The sequence below is a fragment of the Schistocerca piceifrons genome, chromosome 8 (assembly GCF_021461385.2).
Source record: "Schistocerca piceifrons isolate TAMUIC-IGC-003096 chromosome 8, iqSchPice1.1, whole genome shotgun sequence".
In the NCBI taxonomy this organism is placed as follows: Eukaryota; Metazoa; Arthropoda; class Insecta; order Orthoptera; family Acrididae; genus Schistocerca; species Schistocerca piceifrons.
Genome location: NC_060145.1, coordinates 117,792,509 through 117,816,073, shown reverse-complemented (window position 1 = coordinate 117,816,073; position 23,565 = coordinate 117,792,509). Strand labels below are relative to the sequence as shown.

Below are 23,565 nucleotides of genomic sequence, written 5' to 3'. Positions count from 1 at the left end.
GATAGGCAATATCAAGGACATTGAGAACGCAGGGGCGTCGTGGTCGCGAGGTAACGTGAGCAGCTGCGGAACGAAAAGTCCTTGGTTCAAATCTTCCATCGAGTAAAAAGTTTAAATTTTTATTTTCAGTTTATGTGACAAACTCTTGTTTTCATCACTATTTTAGGAGTGATTATCACATCCACAAGAAAACCTAAATCGGGCAAGGTAGAAGAATCTTTTTACCCACTCGCCAAGTGTACAAGTTAGGTGGGTCGACAACATATTCCTGTCATGTGACGCACATGCCGTCACCAGTGTCGTATAGAATATATCAGATGTGTTTTCCTGTGGAGGAATCGGTTGACGTATGACCTTGCGATCAGTTTTCGGTTCCCATTGGAGAGGCACGTCCTTTCGTCTACTAATCGCACGGTTTTGCGATGCGGTCGCAAAACACAGACACTAAACTTATTACAGTGAACAGAGACGTCAATGAACGAACGGACAGATAATAACTACGCAAAAAGAAAGAAAGTAAAATTTTCACTTGAGGGAAGACTTGAACCAAGGTCCTCTCGTTTCGTAGCAGCTCACGCTACCACGTGACCACGCTGCTCCTGTGTTCAGATTGTCCATTATGTTGCCTATGTCGCCTATGGACTACTCAGTTTCTATATTTTGCTAATTTTTTCATAGTTCTACACAACTTCTTCCTGTTTTCTCAATTGATTTGTGTTCAGTTTATCAAGGCCTATCCACTGTGCCAACTTATAACTAAATCTGAGGGGGGGGGGGGGGATGGGGAGGTTCCCTTGTTAGGAGAGGTATCGATGACGGTCGGTGAGGCCTGGCACGAAGTCGGCATTCCAAAACACCCCAAAGGTGTTCTGTAGGATTCAGGTCAGGTTTCTGTGCAGGCCAGTCCATTGTCGTGTAAACACTCCGCCACAGGCCGTGCACTATGAACCGGTGCTCGATCCCTCTGAAAGATGCAGTAGCCATCCCCGAATTGTTCTTCAACAGTGGGAAGCTAAAACATCAGTGTAGCCCTGTGCTGTGATAGGTTCACGTGAAACAACAAGGGGTGCAAGCCCCATACATGAAAAACACGACCACGCCTTAACACCAGCCCTCCGAATTTTACTGTTGGCAATATACACGCTGGCAGGTGACGTACACCGGGCATTCGCCATACCAGCACCCTGACATCGGATCGCCACATTGTGTACCATGACTCATCACTCCACACAAAGTTTTTCCACTGTTCAATCGTCCAATGTTTACGATTCTTGCACCAAGCTACGCGTCGTTTGGCATTTACTGGCGTGATGTGTGGCTTATGAGCAGACACTCGACCACGAAATCCAAGTTTCCTCACCTCCTGCCTAACTATCATAGTACTTGCGGTGTATATTGATGCAACTTGGAATTCCTGTGGAGGGTCTGGATAGGTGTCTGCCTATTACACATTACGACCCTCTTCAACTGTTGGAAGTCTGTCAGTCAACAGACGACGTCGACCTGTGCTGTACGTGTCACTTCATGTTTCCACTTCACTATCACGTCGGAAACAGTGGACCTAAGGATGTTTAGGAGTGTGGGAATCACTCGTACAAACGTATGAAACAAGTGACACTCAATTCAGATGGTTCAAATGGCTCCGAGCACAATGGGACTTAACATCTGAGGTCATCTGTCTCCTAGAACTTAGAACTACTTAAACGTAACTAACCTAATGACATCACACACATCCATGCCCGAGGTAGTATTCGAACCTGCGACCGTAGCACTCGCGTGGTTCCGAACTGAAGCGCCTAGAACCGTTCGGCCACCGCGGCCGGCCCGACACTCAATTACCTGACCACTTTCGAAGTCCGTGAGTTTCGCGGAGCGCCCCATTCAGCTCTCTCACGATGTCTAATGGCTACTGAGGTCGCTGATATCGAGTACCTGGCGGTAGGTGGCATCACAATGCACCTAACATGAAAAACGTATGCTTTTTGGGGGTGTCCGGATACTTTTGATCACATAGTGTATGTACCACGATAATTCTGTTCCCTGACCAACAATTCAAAACATTTTGCTGTGAATTTTAAACTGGTATCACTACAAGATTCTAAATGTGCATCAAATGAAATCCCAAGATTGGCTGCGGCACTGTGATTTTGTCCTTAGTTTTTTTTTTCCTTTTTTTTTCCACGCATGGAAATGGGTGACGTGAGGCTGGGGAATATTTTTGAACAGACAAGGCACATTTTCCTCTACATGGTGCCTGAATCCACATAACAGTCGCATATGGAGACCTACTCCGCCACATGTTGTACACAAAAATTCACTGCACTCTGCTTATGGGACTCTTTCCCTCTTGGTACATTTTTCTTCAAGGCATGACACCTCGCAGGCGCGTTAGGACTATAGTGACATCTATACGCTATAACGACCTTCTCTGAACTCCTGTGCAAAAACACAGCTGTGTCCACACACCTATTTTCATGCGAGGTAGGCAACACCACATGTCTCTTGCGAGGTGAAAAACTTGCATTGAGGAAACTTCGCTATCGAAAAAATTGTCAATATACCTGTCTCAACATATGTGGCTTTCCCAATCCCTCAACCTAAATTCATGTAACTTGAAGTTGTGTGAATTTATGAAATAGATGTGTGTACACTCAAGAGGCAAGGAAAAAAGCACACCTGCCTGATCCGGTGTAGGGCCCCCGCGAGCACGCAGAAGTGCTGGAAAACGAAGTGGTGTGGACTCGACTAACGTCTGAAATAGGACTGGAGGCAACTGACACCATGAATCCTGCAGGACTGTCCATAAATCCGTAAGAGTACGATGGGATGGAGACCTCTTTGAACAGTAAGTAGCAAGGCGTCCCAGATATGCTCAATAATGTTCATGTCTGGGGAGTCTGGTGATCAGCGGAAGTGTTTACATTCTGAATAGTGCTCCTGGAGCCACTCTGCAGCAACTCTGGATGTTTGGGGTGTCGCATTGCCCTGCTGTAATGGCCCAAATGGTTCAAATGGCTCTGAGCACTGTGGGACTTAACATCTGGGGTCATCAGTCCCCTAGAACTTAGAACTAATTAAACCTAACTAACATAAAGACATCACACACATCCATGCCCGAGGCAGGATTCGAACCTGCGACCGTAGCAGTCACGTGGTTCCGGACTGAAGCGCCTAGAACCGCTCGGCTACCGCGGCCGGCGGAATGGCCCACATATGTCGGAATGCAGTATGGACATAAATGGATGCAGATGGTCTGACAAGACGCATACATACGTGTCACGTGTCAGAGTAGGTATCTAGACAATTCAGCGGTCCCATGTCACTGGAACTGCACATGCCCCACACCATTACAGAGTCTTCACCAGTTTGAACAGGCCTCTGCTGACATGCGGGGTCCATGGATTCATGAGGTTGTCTTCATACCAGCACACGTCTATCCGCTCGATACAATTTGAAACGAGGCTCGTCCGACCGGGCAACATGTTTGCAGTCATCACCAGTCCAACGTCGGTGTTGACGGGCCCAGGCGAGGAGTATAGCTTTGAGTCGTGCAGTCATCAACAGTACACGAGTGGGTCTTCGACTCCGAAAGCCCGTATCGATGATGTCTCGTTGAATGATTCACACGCTGATAGTTGTTGATGGGCCAGCACTGAAATCAACAGCAATTTGCAGAAGGGTTGCATTCTGTCACACTGAACGATTCTCTTCAGTCGTTGTTGGTCTATTCTTGTTCGATGTTTTACCGGCCTCAGAAATGTCGGAGATTTGACGTTTTACAGGATTCCTGATATTCACGGTACATTCGAGAAATGGTTGTACGGGAGCTCTTTTGCATCGCTCGTGCGCCGACTATAACACCACGTTGAAATTAACTTAAATCTCGATAACCTACCATTGTCACAGCAATAACTCATGTAACAACTGCACCCGATGCTTGTCCTATATAGGCGTTTCCGATAGCAGCGCCGTTATCTGTCTGTTTACAGATCTGTGTATTTGAACTAGCATTCCTATACTAGTGTCTTTGGGGCTTCAGTGTAGAATGGCATACGACAATATATATCTCTGATTATACCAAATATTCTGCGTGAAACTGTCGACCATGCCACCCTACAGATGCTACATGTTACTGAGTCGGGGGACCATATAGAACATACGTTGTAATTTGTGACCATATCATAATAAACGCGCTAGAACCACCGTTATCATGTGCTTGATCGTTCATCCGAGCGCAACGATTAATGAACATAGCTAGTACTTTTCAGCGGCCTCCGATGTATACTGCCCACACTACAGCACTCGAAACATCGTCAGTTTGACTATAACCATTTGGTACATATACTGCAAGCTACGGTATACTGGCAAATGTAGGAATACTACTGCTGCTAACAACATCATACTGTATACTGAGTTGACAAAAGTCATGGGATAGCGATACAACATATATAGGTAGGGGAGTATAGCGTACACAAAGTACATAAGAGCAAGGCATTGGCCAACCTGTCATTTGCAATCCGGTGACTATTGCGAAAAGGCGTACGACCTGATTATATCCACACCACAGGAGTTTATACAATTTGATCACGGAATTGTAGTTGGAGTTAGACGCATGGGAAATTTCATTTCGGAAATAGTTAAGGGATCCAATATCCTGAGATCCCGCAATGTCAAGAGTGTGCCTACACTCATGGTGGCCGACGGCTTAACGACCGAGAACCGCGTTTGCGTACAGTTGTCAGTGCTAATAACGAACAACAATGCGTGAAATAACCGCATGTGTGACGTACGAAGAACTCATAAGCTAGGACGGTGTGGCGAAATTTGGCATTAATGGGCTGTAGCAGCAGGCGACCATTGCTAACAGCAAAAAAGGTGGCTATGTTCGCCTAATTCGAGACCATTTGCTGCCATTCATCATTCATGGACTTCACGTTCCAAAACAAAGATGTAATTTTTGTGAATGACATTGTGGCTTGTCATCGAGCGATAATCGCTCACAGTTAGTTTGAAGAACAATATGAACTATTCGAGTGCATGATTTGGCTACTCAGATCGCTCGACATGAATCGCTATGGACATTTGTGGGACATAATCGAGAGGTCAGTTCATTCACAAATTCGTGCACTGGAAATTCCACTTTCACAATTATGGACGCCTATAAAGGCAGCATAGCTCATTATTTCTGCAGGGAACTTCCTACGACTTGACGACTTGTTGAGTCCATATCGAATTGCTGCACTTAATTTTTTTATTTTTTGAGTCTGCTGTCCGCCACAAATTTCTCTCCCGTGTCAATTTCTTCATCTCAGAGTAGTAATTGCAATCTACGTCCTCAGTTATTTGCTGGATCTATTCGAATCCCTGTCTCCCTCCACAGTCATTACCTACTTCAGCTCCCTCTCGTACCATGTAAATTATGCCCTAATGTTTTAGCGAAGGCTGCTGTGGCCGAGCGGTTCTAGGCGCTTCAGTCCGGAACCGCGCTGCTGCTGCTTCGCAGGTTCGAATCCTTCCTCGGGCATGGATGTGTGTGATGGTTCAAATGGCTCTGAGCACTATGGGACTTAACATCTATGGTCATCAGTCCCCTAGAACTTACAACTACTTAAACCTAACTAACCTAAGGACATCACACAACACCCAGTCATCACGAGGCAGAGAAAGATGTGTGTGTGATGTCCTTAGGTTGGTTAGGTTTGAGTAGTTCTAAGTTTAGGGGACTGATTACCTCAGATGTGAACTCCCATAGCGCTTAGAGACATTTGAACCATGTTTAGCGGATGTCTTACAATCTTGTCCCCTCATCTTGTTAATATTTTTCATGTATTTCTTTCCTCGTCGGGCAAGAGGATGTCCAACACGCTGCTTTTCGTTCCCGCTTTGTGGTTCTCTTCTTAATGTTGGGGACAGGAGTTATGTCGAATAGCGAAATTACATTTTTTGAAGTCCCTGGAGAACTTCCCGATCTTTCAATGGCTTCATCATCTGGCATGGTGAGAGAGGACGCCAATTGTGATGGAACCATACTTTTACTGTCTCGTGGTAGTACGTTTTCAGAGGTCCTATGAACATCTTATCTAGAGGCTGCTGTTTGTGGGTGCAATGTGGTGGAAGTGAGATGATACACATGTGGTGTTTTTTTTTGCCAAGTCAGTCACAACTGGACTTCTATAACGACCATCAAAGATGAGGAGAACAGGCCTTTGTTCAGTCGGACATGTTTTCTCAATCAAGTGAATGAACCATTCGGTGAAAAAATTGCTTGGAACCCATCCTGAAGGATAGGCTGTACCAACTGCACGAAGGGGCAGCCTCTCATTAGAGCTTGGGACATGTTGCTTCTAGGGAAAATTATCATTGGCGGGACATAATGTCCCTGAGCGCTCATGCATGCGATAACTGTGATTGTAGCCCCTCTTCCAGCAGACGCTAGAGCTGCAACTTGTTTCTTCCCTTTCATCCCTATCACTTTTGAAACTTTGCTTTGGACAATGGACAGGCCTGCCCCGTCCACGTCATACACTCGTTCTGCTGGATATGAGTGTTTGTTGAAAACGCCTGACAATAAATCAAAAATAATCATCACATTCTCTATATTGAAGCCCAGGGTTCTCCCATATGACGTTCAACAAGGTTTACGAATTGATAGGTCATCCTTGTGTTCCTCAAGAGACAGGGCAACCCAAGCTCGTCCTGCTTCTCCTCCTTTGGAAGGGGTTCTCAAACTATTTGTCTGAGCAAGTAAAAATGCCATTCTCTGATCTGCCAAAGTGCACCCGAAGAGTTTTGGCTCCATCTCAATGAAATTAGCTGTTTTTCGGGTTCTGCATTTAAAATAGGTTTCCTTCCAACCTTCATCTCTCGAACCTCTTCCTCAGGGGTTTTATCAAGTTTAAGAAATCACTGCAAAATGGCACTCACTAAACCTATGTCAAGTGTGAGATAGATAAATGCCGCTTTCTTGTCCCTAATGTGGAGTAGCCTGGTCATGATCTCAGTCCTTAAGGGATACGATGACCCAAACCACAGTGTGTTTTAACTGTTCAGCACCTTCCAGTCCCAAAAGATACTAGACAACTACAATCTGCGCGTCACCAACTTAATTATTGCAAGTTCATCCCACATGCCACAACCATAGCAGCACCGCTCCATCTGTTGCTGTTCAAAAATGTGAAGTGGTACTGGACTCTCATAGACGACGAAGCCTTCCAAGATCTCACGCAAAAGACATTCCTTATGGTGTATGATTCATTAAAATTTTTAATTATAACAACTGGTGCTTCTTAGTGCCAACTGGGCGCGGTGTTATCTCACGAAACATATGGTATGAAACGTTGTACTGCATATGTAACCAACACTTTAACGAAGACACAACGCAACTGCAGCCAAACACAAAACGAGGCACCAGCTATTGTCTTTGTACTCAAGAAATTCCAAGAATATGTGTATGGCCAACGTTTCACGTTATTAAATGTCGTTAGCCTCTTTCACCGTTACTGAAGGGAGACTCCAGTATTCCGACCAAATCAGCTCGTTGTCTCCAGTGGTGGGCATTGTTTTCGTCTACAGATACTCACACAACGTCAGCTCTGCGTTTCAACCCCGACATAGTATACAATTTACCATTGAGACAGGACACACAGTTCGGTTCAGAACAGAGTTCTGTTGCCACGTGGACAAAGAAGGCGACGATACTCTAGCTATCCTCCCCTTCCAATTAAGAATCTTTGCCCTCACTCCTTGGAGGACCCAGTTATCTGGGAGACATTCCATCTGGGGCGCAGAAGGTGGCTGACTGTCGGCAATAGTGGGTCGTCTGGAAATCCAAGCATTCTGGCCCAGGTGCCACGAGTTCTCCGCTATCATTGGCAGTCATCTTCTTGAAAAAAGAAAATGGTCATGAGCGTATTGTGATCCCATCTGCCCTGTAGCACCGCATCCTGTCCCTCCTACGTAAGTGCCATAAGGGAGTCGTGCTCACAAAGAGGCTTGCCTATCGACATATGTACTGGCGAGGGATCGGTCCAGATGTTGCCAATATGGTGGTGGCATGCGAGACGTGAAAGCAAACAGAGCAAACAGATACGTGCCTTGATCAGATGCTTCAGTGCACAGGTCGCGAGTCCTTTTAGACTCTGTAGGCCATTTCCTTGGCTATTCTATATCATAGCTAATGCAGGAACTGGAGTCCTTGATATTTCTCTAGTGTCTTCCACGTCCTCAGCGTATTTTATCCAGGTTCTGACATGGATTCCTCTTCAAGTAAGGGCTTGCAAAAACTGTGGTTACTGACAACTGGTCTCAGTTCACACCTTCCGAATTAACCACTTTTTCCTCTTCCAACTGCAACACCCTAGTGCTCACAACGCCTTTTATTCTGCATCCGATGGATTAGTGGGATATTTTGTTTGCACATTCAAGTCACAACTAGCAAATGTGAACCGCCCTCGTGATTTAAATGAAGCCTTCACTCTGCTTTTGGTGTCATATCGTGCCACTCCTCAGGGTGGCATCAGCCCCGCCGAAAATCTCCATTAACGGCAGCACCACCCCCAACTCACCATATTAAATCCTACGCGAACGGCACCTGCTCATCTGCAGTCTCAGCGCCACATTATTTCGTCAAAGATGACGTCTAGGAGTTGGTTTTCCCAGAAATTAGCCGCCAGTTGGCCCCAACAGTGGCCATCCATTTATTGGGACAGGTCATGTTTGAAGTACTACCGCACAATGGCTCCATTTATTGCAAAGAAACAGCGACGCCCACTTGCAATGAATTGTTACAATTTTTGATTCCAGAGTCTTACATCCCCTTCCTTCACAGCACGAGCTCAGCAGCCAATCCTCTGGTATCTGGTGAAGGTTGCCTCTCCCTCGTCCAATCACCAACCCGTTTGGACATAGGTCTCAGCATAGCAGGCTCACTTGTTACACGGGTAGTAAACGAAGAGGAACCAGTTTCCTTGGACATCAAGATGCAACAAATCCTCTCGACCTTTGAGTAGCCTAATCTCGAAGGGTTTTTCATGAGGAGACGACAGAGCTTCAATCATGCCCACTGCCTAGACCAGCAGGTGCTAAAGTGAGCGCCGCCAGAGATCGCAAGCCCCCTGGCCTTTTTGGCTCCATGGAACACGTGATTCTGATCGCTGATGGAGGGAGCTTCAGCATCACCAGGACTGGTCTTTTGAATTGGAAACGACCAGAACCTTAACATCGGCCTTTGACTTCCACTTCGTTATTTTGTACTACTTTTGAGTGAGTATTAAAACTTGACTGTTTCACCACTGTGTTCGAAATTGTGTAAATTCAGTGCTGATCACGAACTGTCCCAAAAGACTGTAGTGGCTAACTATCCTCCAAGGGTGGAGTATTTGTGTTCACGTACTTTTCAATAAATCTGTTCTACGTTTTTTGCCTGGGCATCATTCTCATTGCACCTCAACCAGTGCAAGCCTTAGCAGTCTATGAGGCCACTGTAAATGGCGGAGTGTCGCATACATTGGGAAGTGTGTTGTAATCGTAGTTTTCCAGGTGTGACCACGTGTACTCCAAAGTCAGCAGCATGCAAGCTGGTCATATTTATACTTGGCGTTTATAGCAGGCCCATGCACAGTGATACTCCACAGTCATCAATGGTATCTGTTCTTTCGAGAACAGTTACTATCTTCATATATATATACACTCCTGGAAATTGAAATAAGAACACCGTGAATTCATTGTCCCAGGAAGGGGAAACTTTATTGACACATTCCTGGGGTCAGATACATCACATGATCACACTGACAGAACCACAGGCACATAGACACAGGCAACAGAGCATGCACAATATCGGCACTAGTACAGTGTATATCCACCTTTCGCAGCAATGCAGGCTGCTATTCTCCCATGGAGACGATCGAAGAGGTGCTGGATGTAGTCCTGTGGAACGGCTTGCCATGCCATTTCCACCTGGCGCCTCAGTTGGACCAGCGTTCGTGCTGGACGTGCAGACCGCGTGAGACGACGCTTCATCCAGTCCCAAACATGCTCAATGGGGGACAGATACGGAGATCTTGCTGGCCAGGGTAGTTGACTTACACCTTCTAGAGCACGTTGGGTGGCACGGGATACATGCGGACGTGCATTGTCCTGTTGGAACAGCAAGTTCCCTTGCCGGTCTAGGAATGGTAGAACGATGGGTTCGATGACGGTTTGGATGTACCGTGCACTATTCAGTGTCCCCTCGACGATCACCAGTGGTGTACGGCCAGTGTAGGAGATCGCTCCCCACACCATGATGCCGGGTGTTGGCCCTGTGTGCCTCGGTCGTATGCAGTCCTGATTGTGGCGCTCACCTGTACGGCGCCAAACACGCATACGACCATCATTGGCACCAAGGCAGAAGCGACTCTCATCGCTGAAGACTACACGTCTCCATTCGTCCCTCCATTCACCCCTGTCGCAACACCACTGGAGGCGGGCTGCACGATGTTGGGGCGTGAGCGGAAGACGGCCCAACGGTGTGCGGGACCGTAGCCCAGCTTCATGGAGACGGTTGCGAATGGTCCTCGCCGATACTCCAGGAGCAACAGAGTCCCTAATTTGCTGGGAAGTGGCGGTGCGGTCCCCTACGGCACTGCGTAGGATCCTACGGTCTTGGCGTGCATCCGTGCGTCGCTGCGGTCCGGTCCCAGGTCGACGGGCACGTGCACCTTCCGCCGACCACTGGCGACAACTTCGATGTACTGTGGAGACCTCACGCCCCACGTGTTGAGCAATTCGGCGGTACGTCCACCCGGCCTCCCGCATGCCCACTATATGCCCTCGCTCAAAGTCCATCAACTGCACATACGGTTCACGTCCATGCTGTCGCGGCATGCTAACAGTGTTAAAGACTGCGATGGAGCTCCGTGTGCCACGGCAAACTGGCTGACACTGACGGCGGCGGTGCACAAATGCTGCGCAGCTAGCGCCATTCAACGGCCAACACCGCGGTTCCTGGTGTGTCCGCTGTGCCGTGCGTGTGATCATTGCTTGTACAGCCCTCTCGCAGTGTCCGGAGCAAGTATGGTGGGTCTGACACACCGGTGTCAATGTGTTCTTTTTTCCATTTCCAGGAGTGTAGTTAAAGACTACCCAGCCACTGTCCTTCGTCTGTGCGAATGCGCACAGGTTGCCCGGACTCTTACGGGAATCGTCACCTAGCAGCTTTACTTCTGCCAGTATCTCGTCTCCTACCTTTCAAACTTTACAGAAGCTATCCTGCGAACCTTGCAGAATTAGCATCCTGAACGAAACGATACTGCGGAGACATGGCTTAGACACAGCATGGGGGACGTTTCCCGAACGAGATTTTCACTCTGCAGTGGAGTGAGCGCTGTTATGAAACTTCCTGGCAGATTAAAACTGTGTGCCGGACCGAGATTCGAACTCGGGACCTTTGCCTTTCGCGGGCAAGTGCTCTACCAACTGAGCTAGCCAAGCACGTCTCACGCACCGTTCTCACAGCTTTACTTCTGCCGCATGTAGGCAGAATCTATTTTAATCGTTGAACACCACTGCACGCCATTCTATCTTCCCAGCGACCCTCTGACAACAGCAGTCGAACAGTGTACGTCGAAGCTGTGGCGTGACTGGAAAACGAGCTGCAGGTATGCGTGCCCGTCATTCCATTGTTAATAACCTGTTCGCAATGGTTCGTGTTGAAACGTAAGGGCTCTCAATCCCTCTTATCTGTGCTGTGGTAGCTGTACGATTTGCCGCTGCTGCCCTTGTATATACGGCGACTCCGGCAGGCTTCTGTGCTTCGTGGACGTACAGAATCTTGTTTACGCGTGTGTGAATGGTCACGTGACCACTGATACAAGCATCGTTGCAGAACTGACGCAGCAGTTCCAACTTTTATGGAAGTTCTCCGTAAGGACCATCGCGCCACTCGTAAGGCCATAATCTGACCTCTTTCAAACTTCCCCAGTTGGCTGTATGAAGCACGAGCGTGTCTCCGTCACTTAGTTACCTGCCTGCTCCACACGTTTGCAGCACACTGAGTATTCTGGCTGTGAGCATTCATTATTAAAAGGAAGACACAGATGGCGCTCTGGTGGCTATGCCACTGAGCCGTCTGTCGGCGGACGACGTTGAAACAATTATCAGCACACCTACTGTCCCCCAGGTGACATATGACGTCATCAGATCAAAATCAGCGTAGTCTTTCCAATTGTACTAATTTTTTAGGGCAGTGCATATAGCTCTGTTTGCAGTGTCTTCTTCCATAGCGCTGCCATTAGTGATGGAAGAAAATGAATTGCACTTGAGCTGGTAACAAAGTCATTTTGTATGCAGGTGGAATAACATGTTTCTAGATTTCTTGGAAACTTTCCATTGCTGTCAATAACTTTGAAGATCGATCTGAAGGTAGCTTGATAGAAATAAATTATTTGTGTAGATTATTCTGTATGAGTTAAGTTTTACAAAATATTTTTTTAGCCATTAGAGAACGAAAAAAGTTATTATGGGAGTAACTTTGTGACAGCACACATACCTGCATAAGCAAATTTAACTACTGAAACTGTTGAAAACATGTCACGTTAATGAAAATAGGGGGATTTGTGACTGGTGTAGTAGAAAAGATGAAGTTATAATATGCTTTATAACCTTGTCTTTAAATGTAGCATAAAGTTTCTCGGTATATTGTATTAAACGTGTCATGACTTCTCTCATATGTGAATTTGTAAGTAAGTTTATAACAACCGGAAGTAATTGTTTTGCTTCGACGATGTTGTGTTCAACGCAAGTATTGTCACCTTTCTTATTTCATACGGTTACACTGAACAGATGCGTAAACAAGAGCGTGAACATTTTTTAACTCCTTTACTAATGCAGTTTAGTTTTTTAATTATTTTTTCTATGAAACTGGAGAGCATTGTGAAAAATGCTTCTGTGTGTATCGATAAAATAAACTCGTAAAACTGGGAAAATCTGTAGGACGATATAACTGTGTGTCATAAAGAAACACCAAGCCACTCTATATTTCTGAAACAGTAATTTTCCTTGTCAGAAATCTCATGTCGCAATGTTGTCCTGAACTTTGGCTGTGAGAATTAATATTTTATGTTCCAAGTGCCTCGTCACACATAAAAACTGCGTTATTACCAAAATTAATCGATATCGTTGTTGTTGCTACGTCTTCAGTCGGAAGACCGGTTTGATGCACGTCTCCATGCTACTCTATTCTGTGAAAGCCTCTTCGTCTCCGAATACCTACTGCAACGTTCATCCTTCTTAATCTGCTTACCGTATTTATCTCTTGGGCTCCCTTTACGACTTTTGGCCCGCACAGTTCCGTGCAAAGCTAAACTGACTATCTCTTGAAATCTGAGAATCTGTCTTGTCAACCAGTCCACTCTTTTAGTGAAGTTCTATACAGTGCCTCCTCATTAGTTATGCAATCTACTCACCTAATCTTTTGCATTTTCCTGTAGCACCAAATAACAAATGCTCCTATTCTCTTCTTGTCTCAACTTTTTACTGTCCATCTTTCACCTACATACATCTGTACACTTCAGCAAATACTTTCAGAAAACACTTTCCAATACTTAAATCTATGTCCACTGCTAACAAATTTACCTCCTTCAGAAACGTTTTTCTTGCTATTGCCAATCTACATTTTATGCCTTCCCTAGCTTGGACTTATCATTGCCCAAACACCAAAATTATCTACCACTTTTAGTGTCTCGTATCCTAATCTAATTCCCTGAGCGTCACCTAGTTTAATTCGACTACATTCCATTACGCTTGCTTTCTTTTGTTGACGTTCATCTTATATCCTTCTTTCGAGACACCGTCGATTCCGTTCAACTGATCTCCTCATTCCATCCTTGTCTCTGACAGAATTACTATTTCATCAGCAAACCTTAACGATTTTATTTCTTTTCCTTGAATTTTATAAACTACTTCAAATTTTTCTTGGGATTCCTTTTCTGCTTTATCAATGTACAGAGTGAATAACATCGTGGATAGACTAAAATCCTTCCTCACTCGCTTGTCCACCAGTGCAGTCAGGTACTCTACAAATGCTACACTGAAAAAAAAAGCACAACTGCCTAATATCGTGTTCGCCCCAGCAAGCACGCGGAAGTGCTGCAACACGACATGGCATGGACTCCACAAATATCTGAAGTAGTGCTGGAGGGAACTGACACCACGAATCCTGCAGGACTGACCTTAAGTCCGTAAGAGTACGAGCGGGTGGAGATATCTTCTGAACAGCTCGTTGCAAGGCAACCCAGATGTGCTCAATAATGTTTATGTCCGGGTAGTTTGGTGGCTAGCGGAAGTGCTTAAACTCAGAAGAGAGTTCATGGAGCCACTCTGTAGCAATTACGGAAGTGTAGGGTGTCCCATTGTCCTCCTGTAATTCACCAAGTTCGTCTGAATGCACACTGCACATGAATGGATGCAGGTGATTAGGCAGGATGCTTACGTACCTGTCACCTGTCAGAGGCGTATCTAGAGTTATCCGGGGTCCCACATCACTCCAACTGCACACGACCCACACCATTACAGAGCCTCCACCAGCTTGAACAGTCCGCTGCTGACGTGCAGGGTCCATGGATTCATGAGGTTGTCTCCATATCCATACACGTCCATCATCGCGATACAATTTGAAACGAGACTTGTCCGACCAGGCAACATATTTCCAGTCATAAACAGTCCATTGCCGATTTCGACGGGTCCTGGCGAGGCGTAAGGCTTTGTGTCGTGCAGTCATCAAGGGTGCAAGAGTGCGCCTTCGGCTCCGAAAGCCCATTCTATGATGTTTCATTGAATGGTTTGCACGCTGACACTTGTTGATGACCCAGCATTGAAATCTGCAGCAGTTTGCGGAAGGATTGCACTTCCGTCAAGTTGAACGATTCTGTTTAGTCGTCGTTGGTTACGTTCTTGCAGGACATTTCTCCGGCCGCAGCGATGCTGGAGATTTAATGTTCAGCGGATTCTTGGTACACATGGTACACTCGTGAAATGGGCGTACGGGAAATCGCCACTTTATCGATACCTCCGAGATGTTGTGTCCCGTCGCTTGTGTGGTTACTATAACACCACTTTCAAACTCACTTAAATCATCATACGCTGGCATTGTATCAGCAGTAACCGTTCTGACAACTGCGCGTGACAATTTTTGTCTTATATATGCTTTGCCGACTGCAACGCCGTATGCTGCCTGTTTATATAGCTCTGTATTTGAATACGCATGCCTATAACAGTTCCTTTGACACTTCAGTGTATAAACATAGGTTTGCCTTTCGTTAAACTATCCTCTAAGAGAAGTCTTAGGGTCAGTATTTCCTCCCGTATTTGAACATTTCTCCGGTATCTAATCTGGTCTTCTCTATGGTCTGCTTCTACCGGTTTTTTAATTCTCCTGCAAGGAATTTGGGTTACTATTATGCATCCACGACTTATTAAACTGTTAGTTCGATAGTATGCGCAACTGGCGGCATCTGCTTCTTTTGGAGTTGGAAATATTACGTCCTTTCTTTAAGGTCGAGGGTATTTCACCTGTCTAGTTCGTCTTACACATCAGATGGAAAAATTCTATTATGACTGGTGCTCGAAAGGCTATCACTAGTTGTGACGGTATGTCGTCTACACCATGAGCCTTGTTTCAACTTAGTTCTTTCATTACTCCGTCAAATTTTTCTCACAGTATCATTCTCCCATCTCATCTTAATCTACGCCCTCTCCGTCCGGCCGTGTGGCTGATCGGATCTAGGCGCTTCCGTCTGGAACCGCGCGACCGCTACGGTCGGAGGTTCGAATCCTGCCTCGGGCATGGATGTGTGCGATGTCCCTAGTTGATGACCTCAGATTTTAAGTCCCATAGTGCTCAGAGCCATACGCTCTCCCCCTTGTGCAGACATCTTTATATTCTTTCCGCCCTCCCCTCTTTGCTTAGTACTGGTTTTCCAACTGATTGATACGTACATTTTTCCTCTAGCAATTCCTGCGTAGCCATTTTGCCCTTCTTGTCAGTCTCATTTTTAAGAAGTTTTTATTCCCTTGCCGGCCGAAGTGGCCGCGCGGTTCTGGCGCTGCAGTCTGGCACCGCGCGACCGCTACGGTCGCAGGTTCGAATCCTGCCTCGGGTATGGATGTGTGTGATGTCCTTAGGTTAGTTAGGTTTAACTAGTTCTAAGTTCTAGGGGACTAATGACCTCAGCAGTTGAGTCCCATAGTGCTCAGAGCCTGTTTTTTTTTTTTTTTATTCCCTTTCGCCCCTTCATTTGTTGTAATTTTAGTTTTTCTCCTTCCTACTGAAGGGTTTATTATGGGCTTTGTCTATTTACCTAGTTGTTCCTCTGCGTCCATTAGTAATTCATCCCTGAAAGATACCTATTGATCATCTACTGTATTCCTTTCGCCGGTTCTAATGAGTTGTTACCAAATGCTCTCTCTGAAATTCTCGAAGACCTCTCGTTCTTTCAACTTATCCAAGTCACACCTCCTTAGTTTCTTACCTTTTTGCAGTTTATTCAGTTTTAATCTATAGTTAATAATCAATAAATTGTGTTCAGAGTTCTCATCTGCCCCTATAAATGTCTTACAATTTAAAGTCCGTTTCCGAAATCTCTCTCTTGCCGTTATATAATCAGTCTGAAACTTACCGGAGTCTCCAGGTCTCTTCCATGTGTAGAAGCTTCTTTCATGATTCTGAAAGTAAGCGATATTGATGATTAAATTATGCTCTGTCCAATATTCTACCAGGCAGCTGCCTCCATCATTCCTTTGTAAATTTGTGATGAGGTCTTCTGGGACCAAATTGCTGAGGTCATCGGTCTCTACCATCATTCCTTTGCTTCAGTCCTTATTCACCTGCTATTTTCCATCTTTTTTTTCTACTATCGAATTTCATCCGCCAATCGCAGTTAACTATGTAAGTAATTTCTTTTCTATCATCATACATTTCTTCAGTCTCTACATCATCTGAACTGGTAGTTGGCATATAGCCGCGGTGGTTGTGGGCTTAGTGTGTCGTGGCTGCGATAATGCCTTCACTGTGCTGTTCATAGCAGCTTAACCGCATTCCTGTTTTCTTATTCGTTATTAAACATACTACAGCATTACTGCTATTTTATTTTGTATTTATAACCCTGTATTCACCTGACCATAAATCTTGTTTCTCCTGCCACGAAGCTTCACTGATTCCCATTATATATAACTTCAATATATTCATTTCCCTTTTGAAATTTTCTAACCAACCTACCTGATTAAGGGATCTGACATTCCGCGCTTCAGTCCATAGAATATCAGTTTTGTCTCTCCTGATGACAATATCTTCCCAAGTAGCCTCCGCCCGAAGATCCGAATGGAGGACTATTTTTACTTCCGATAAATTTTACTCAATTTATAGTCATGCAGTAGATCTGCATGCCTCCAGGAAAAATTATGGCTGTAGTTTTCCTTTGCCCATCGCAGTATCAGCGCAGGAAGGCCGTTTTGGCTAGTGTTATCAGGACGGAGCAGTCAATAAATTATCAAGACTGTTGCCCCCGCAACAACTGATATGCCTGTTGTTAGAAATTACACGTGTGTCTGGCTTCTGAAAAGATACCCTCCCTGGTGGTTGCACCAGCGGTACAGCTATCTATATCACTGAGTCACACAATCCACCCCACACATGGTTCATGGTGGGACAAAGGATATAAAATTTGGTATATGTGGAAATTTATATATGTGTATAAGGCCACGCTACAAGAAATCCTGAAAGTCAAAGTTCTGGGGTATGAGAAGAAATTCAGAATTATGCAAATCATTAAACTGATATTTTATCGACACACCTAAGCCTTTTACAAACTTATATGTCTATCATGGCACATAATTGTGAATATTTAAAATGAAATACTCGTATGATGGATCTGCTGCATTTGTTATAGTACACTACTGGCCATTAAAATTGCTACACCACGAAGATGACGTGCTACAGACGCGAAATTTAACCTACACGAAGAAGATGCTATGATATGCAAATGATTAGCTTTTCAGACCATTCACACAAAGTTGGTGCCGGTGGCGACATCAACAACGTACCGACATGAGGAACGTTTCCAACCGATTTCTCATACACAAACAGCAGTTGACCGGCGTTGCCGGGTAAAACGTTTTTGTGATGCCTCGTGTAAGGAGGAGAAATGCGTACCATCGCGTTTCCGACTTTGATAAAGGTCGGATTGTAGCCTATCGCGATTGCGGTTTATCGTATCGCGACACTGATGCTCGCGTTGGTCGAGTTCCAATGACTGTTAGCAGAATATGGAATCGGTGGATTCAGGAGGGAACGCCGTGCTGGATCCCAGCGGCCTCGTAACACTAGCAGTCGAGATGGCAGGCGTCTTATCCGCATGGCTGTAACGGATCGTGCAGCCACGTCTCGATCCCTGAGTCAACAGATGGGGACGTTTGCAAGACAACAACCATCTGCACGAACAGCTCGACGACGTTTGCAGCAGCATGGACTGTCAGCTCGAAGACCATGGCTGCAGCTATCCTTGACGCTGCATCACAGACAGGAACGCATGCGATGGTACACTCAACGACGAACCTAGGTTCACGAATGGCAAAACGTCGTTTTTTCGGATGAATCCAGGTTCTATTTACAGCATCATGATGGTCGCATCCGCGTTTGGCGACATCGCGGTGAACGCACATTGGAAGCGTGTATTCTTCATTGCCGTACTAGCGTATTACCCGGCGTGATGGTATGGGGTGCCATTGGTTACACGTCTGGTCACCTCTTGTTCGCATTGACGTCACATTGAACAGTGGATGTTACATTTCAGATGTGTTACGACCCGTGGCTCTACCCTTCATTCGATCCCTGCGAAACCCTACATTTCAGCAGGATAATGCACGACCGCATGTTGCAGGTCCTGTACGGGCCTTTCTGGATACAGAAAATGTTCGACTGCTGCCCTGACCGGCACATTCTCCAGATCTCTCACCAATTGAAAACGTCTGGTCAATGGTGGCCGAGCAACTGGCTCGCCACAATACGCCAGTCACTACTCTTGATGAACTGCGGTATCGTGTTGAAGCTGCATGGGCAGCTGTACCTGTACACGCCATCCAAGGTCTGTTTGACTCAATGCAGAGGCGTATCAAGACCGGTATTACGGCCAGAGGTGGTTGTTCTGGGTACTGATTTCTCAGGATCTATGCACCCAAATTGCGTGAAAATGTAATCACATGTCAGTTCTAGTATAATATATCTGTCCAATGAATACCCGTTTATCATCTGCATTTCTTTGGGTGTAGCAATTTTAATGGCCAGTGGTGTAGTAACCACGAACTATGAGACCACATTAAGTGGCGCCTTAACTTTACATACTTTCATACTAGCAGTTCTATGGGCCAATTCTTTGTAACAACGTTGGAGTTAAGCTAAAAGTGTTCATTTTACAGAATACTATAATTGCAACCACACAAGGTTTCGCACATGGACATCTTGTGTTTGTCTGTTTAAGTTTTGTGAATATTATAATTCTTTCGTGGTGAATATCTGATTTTTCCCGATATGTTCTAATATTTGAATATGATAGTAATGTTGACATAAAAATGCATGGCGATATAATATTGTAAGTTGAAGTTGGTTGGGGGGGGAGGGGCGGTAGGAAGGATAGGAAAGGGAAGGGACTACTAATATCAGCTGCATTTGGCCTTTACGCGGAATCAGCTGCGACGAGTGAAAATGTGCACTGGATCGGGATTCGAACCAACGAGCTCCTGCTTACTTGGCAGGTGCATTAACTACTGCGCCATCCATTACGCAGTGTTATCGCAGCTGCACGGACTATGTCGTGACTCCTCACGGCCAGTCCACGTTCCCACCGAGCGCCACCTAGGTGCAGTCCCTATTCATGTCCTCTATGCTCGCTACTCTGAGATTCCCGCAAGAGGTCGGACGTACTTGTGCATCCATATTGAAGAAAGTGGATCTATAGCGCGTCGAGGCGAATCAATTATATGACTGCGTGGTGTCTATTCTTTTGGACTTGAGGAACACACATGATGTGCAAGCCGCAGCTTCATACATACACGTAAATTGATGGTTTGGGGTGGGGGTGGTTTTTTGGGGAGGGGGCAAGAGAGAAACGATAGGAAAGGAAAGGGGTCGCTGATATCAGCCGCATCGAGACATTACGCGGAATCAGTAATCCCTTCCTTTCACTCACTTTCTCTTCCTGTTCACCTTCAGTTTACATAAAGTCATCACAGCTGGACGGGGGCTGCGCATAGGTTGCGCTCGGTCAGTGTGTGGTCCGGCCGTGGGGCGTGCCGGGGTAGTCCGTGCAATTGCGATGACACTGTGTCCAGGCATCTGCCTAGAAAGAAGGAGATGCTAGGTTCAAATCACGGTCCGGTACACATTTTTACTCGTCGCCGTCGATTCCGCGTAATGTCCAATTGCGGCCGACTTCAGTAACCAGTTGCCTTTCCTGTCTTCCCGCCCCCCTCCCCCTTCACCTACAATTTACATTTATGTATCACAGACGAGGATCCCACGTGGTCATGTCCGAAAGAACAGGTACCACTCATTCATACAATTTAATGTCGATTACAAGGAATTTATCTGCGAACTGAATACATGTTATGTAATTCTGCAGGCTTTCGTAGCCGTTGTCGCTGACGTTAAAATCTTCTGGGTTATTAGGCAGCGCCATATTTCTACTAAAATGACCGACGTTTCGACCTCTCTGCTGGGATCTTCCTCAGGATCATCTGGTGTCCACTACTGCTAGAACACTGCTAGAATACATATTAATGCACAAAATACAGTAATGTTTGCATATTTTGTAAATAAATTAGTATATGTTCTACTTAAATGATCCCTGTCCTCATAGTTTGTCTTGAACATTGTGTACGGAGTGTAGCTCAGTGATTGTGATTGTGACTGACAGAGCGAGTCGGTGGCGGAGGCGGCGTACAGCTGCGCCTGGGTAGAGGCCAGTGGGCGTTTCAAACGCGCGCTCTCCCTCCTCATGTGTCGCGCGCAGAGGTCGCTGGTGCTTACAGCAGGCGGCCTGCTCCAGATCAACCGGCCCACCTTCATCTCGGTCAGTACTGCAACATTACTATGTATTTAAAGTTGCTCTACATTAATATCAGAGACATTAACAGTAAAAAAGTTGTATGAGATGTGTTCAAAAAATAACGAAAAGTTTTAGTTTGTTGTACAGAATTTAATTAATTCTTCTGCATTAATGTTATCCTCTTCAACAACCTCCTATTAGATATTATACATTTCTGCCAGCGCTATTTCCGGTGTCCGAGATACCTCTGGAACACGATCTCAAGGATAGATTTTAGCTCTGTTGACGATGAGTTTTTAATCTCATCTTTAGTTGTAAAATGTCGCCCTTAGAACATTCCACCTTGTCGCTGAAACTCCTGGTGCAGTATCCCGCAGTAATCGAAGACCAGAAGAGCACAGTGGGCATTCGACCCCACTTGCCGAGCTCTATTCGGTCATAGATGTCTAGAATGCTTCCACTGGGGAGATAGAGCATTACTGTCGCCGTCACATCCGTAATTGCTCACCTGTAGAAAGAAATTTGTGTTTAGACGTTTCATACCCAAAATAAAAAGGATGAAAGAAAGAAGTACTAACATGAAGCACTTCATTTGCTACCGTATGATGGGAGTGCTCTTAATGTAACCCCCATTCGTTCATAATTATTTCTTCCGCATTTTTCACAATTTCATCAATTGATCATGTACTGTGGCATCCGTGATGCTCGTTATCATCACTCTTTCTACGGCCTTCTTCGAAACGATAATACCTCTCGTTAACCCTTATTCTGGTTATACTTCTATAACCAGTCGCAATAATTAAGAACTCTAAATCAGTACTGTACTTTATTCCATTCTTATAGCAACGTTTATTACAAATTCTCTGAACGAATTTTATACAAAATAAATAATCGTCGATGATGTTGTTTCCATGGCATGGTGTATATAGAAAGAAAAGATTCCCAAGTAAACAAGATACATTTTACTACGAATAGCGTAAATAAAGACAACGGAAGAGCCGTAGAACTAGCCATTTAATATACAAAAAGATCTTTTGAACGTAGTATGTACTGCTATGTCTGACAGTTTTGTTAATCGATGACACTTCTTGATTGTCCGTAATGAAGCACAGTCACTGTGATCTTTGTGCAGATGGGCCACAAGCCGAGCTGCTGTAAAGAATTCACAATAATAAAGTCTGTCATTGTTTGATACCAAGTGTAAGTTCTCATAGACCATGGTGAATGAGGCAAAGGCACTTCGTTGGTGAAATGACATCTCAGACGGACGGGGCTGGCGAAGACGAAGAACGAGTCCGAGGCTGGAGTCCTCAAGGACCATTGGTCGACGACGTGAAGGCTCGTTGCAAACGTGCTGGCTGTTCCTGAGGACGGCGCAGACGAAGTCGTCCTGGATCAGCAGCTGGATTGCATTTTGGTGTGGTTGCTCAGTCTGACAGATTTGGTGATTGGCACCGAACTGACTTGCTGTAGAATAGGGCTCTTTGGCTTGGGCCGAACAGGTTCTTTGGCTGGAAAGGAACAGCTGCTACTCGACTTGTCTGGTAGTGAAGACCAAATTGGTTTAGTGGCTGGCACCGAACTCATTTGTTGTGGCGGAGGAATGGAGGACTACTTGTGGCAATAGTATCTGGTGGACGCAAGAAGTGCTGTGAATGTCGCGCCTCCGACTGGCGATGAAAACGCCGTCTGTTAGTGACGCGGGCGCAGCTGGTCGTAGTGGCGGCTGACACAGTTTTCTGTGACGACAACCAATTGCAGTTCTTGTTATCCTGAACGTTGTGTTCAGTTTCAACTACGCAGTGCTGGGAGGTCCCCATTGTTGCTGTTGCCATCTAGACTGTCGTCTTTCTTCCTTGATGAAACGGCGCCAGTAGGTCAGTGATTCGGTAGCCCATAGAAACGGCCTGTATTTCTGGCGGATTGTCTTCCTGATACAGAATTTTTCCCCCTCACGGGAAAGACGGGGATCATCTTGGCTGTTTTGAGGCCATCTGAGTGGGCAGTGCACCTACTCCTCGCCCTCCCGTCCCAAGGAACAAATGGGCCACCATTTCAACGGCTTGGAATCCAATGAGTCTACAGCGACCATTGAGGGTAGTGTCCTGGAATCGTTCTCATCGTTGGCCAATGGTGTGGAAGCTACGAACGACAGTTGCTTCTCGACTGCCATGTGCCATCTAGTGCATGCAGAGCTACTGTGGCAGGGATTGCATCTACCTGCAGGCAGAAAAAAAATATTCACCTTAAGCTAATAGTGTCTTGGGATTGTTGCCTTGCAGTCAGAAGCCGTGGCACGAAACTATATGACCAGATTCCGCACTAAGCTGAGAAGGCCGGTCGGAAGACCAAGGTGTTGTGAGTGACATTCCGTCATGTGCGAATAAGCACGTTTTGGAACGTGTGACGTACGCTGGAGCACGATAATACAAAGGATTGGTAGAAGGAATGGGACTAATCTGCGTGGAGCACGAGATTGGACGCTGGGGTA

General features: G+C 45.8%; 1 protein-coding gene across 1 annotated transcript in view; it reads left to right on the top strand.

Annotated features, from left to right (window-relative positions):
* LOC124712112 (odorant receptor 43a-like) overlaps window positions 1-21,128 on the top strand; it is a 53,551-nt gene extending 32,423 nt beyond the window's left edge. Inside the window, exon 4 of the mRNA XM_047242409.1 lies at window positions 20,943-21,128. Coding sequence (XP_047098365.1) covers window positions 20,943-21,128 — 186 coding nt within the window. The remainder of the gene's footprint in view (window positions 1-20,942) is intronic.
* Window positions 21,129-23,565: the final 2,437 nt, after the last annotated feature.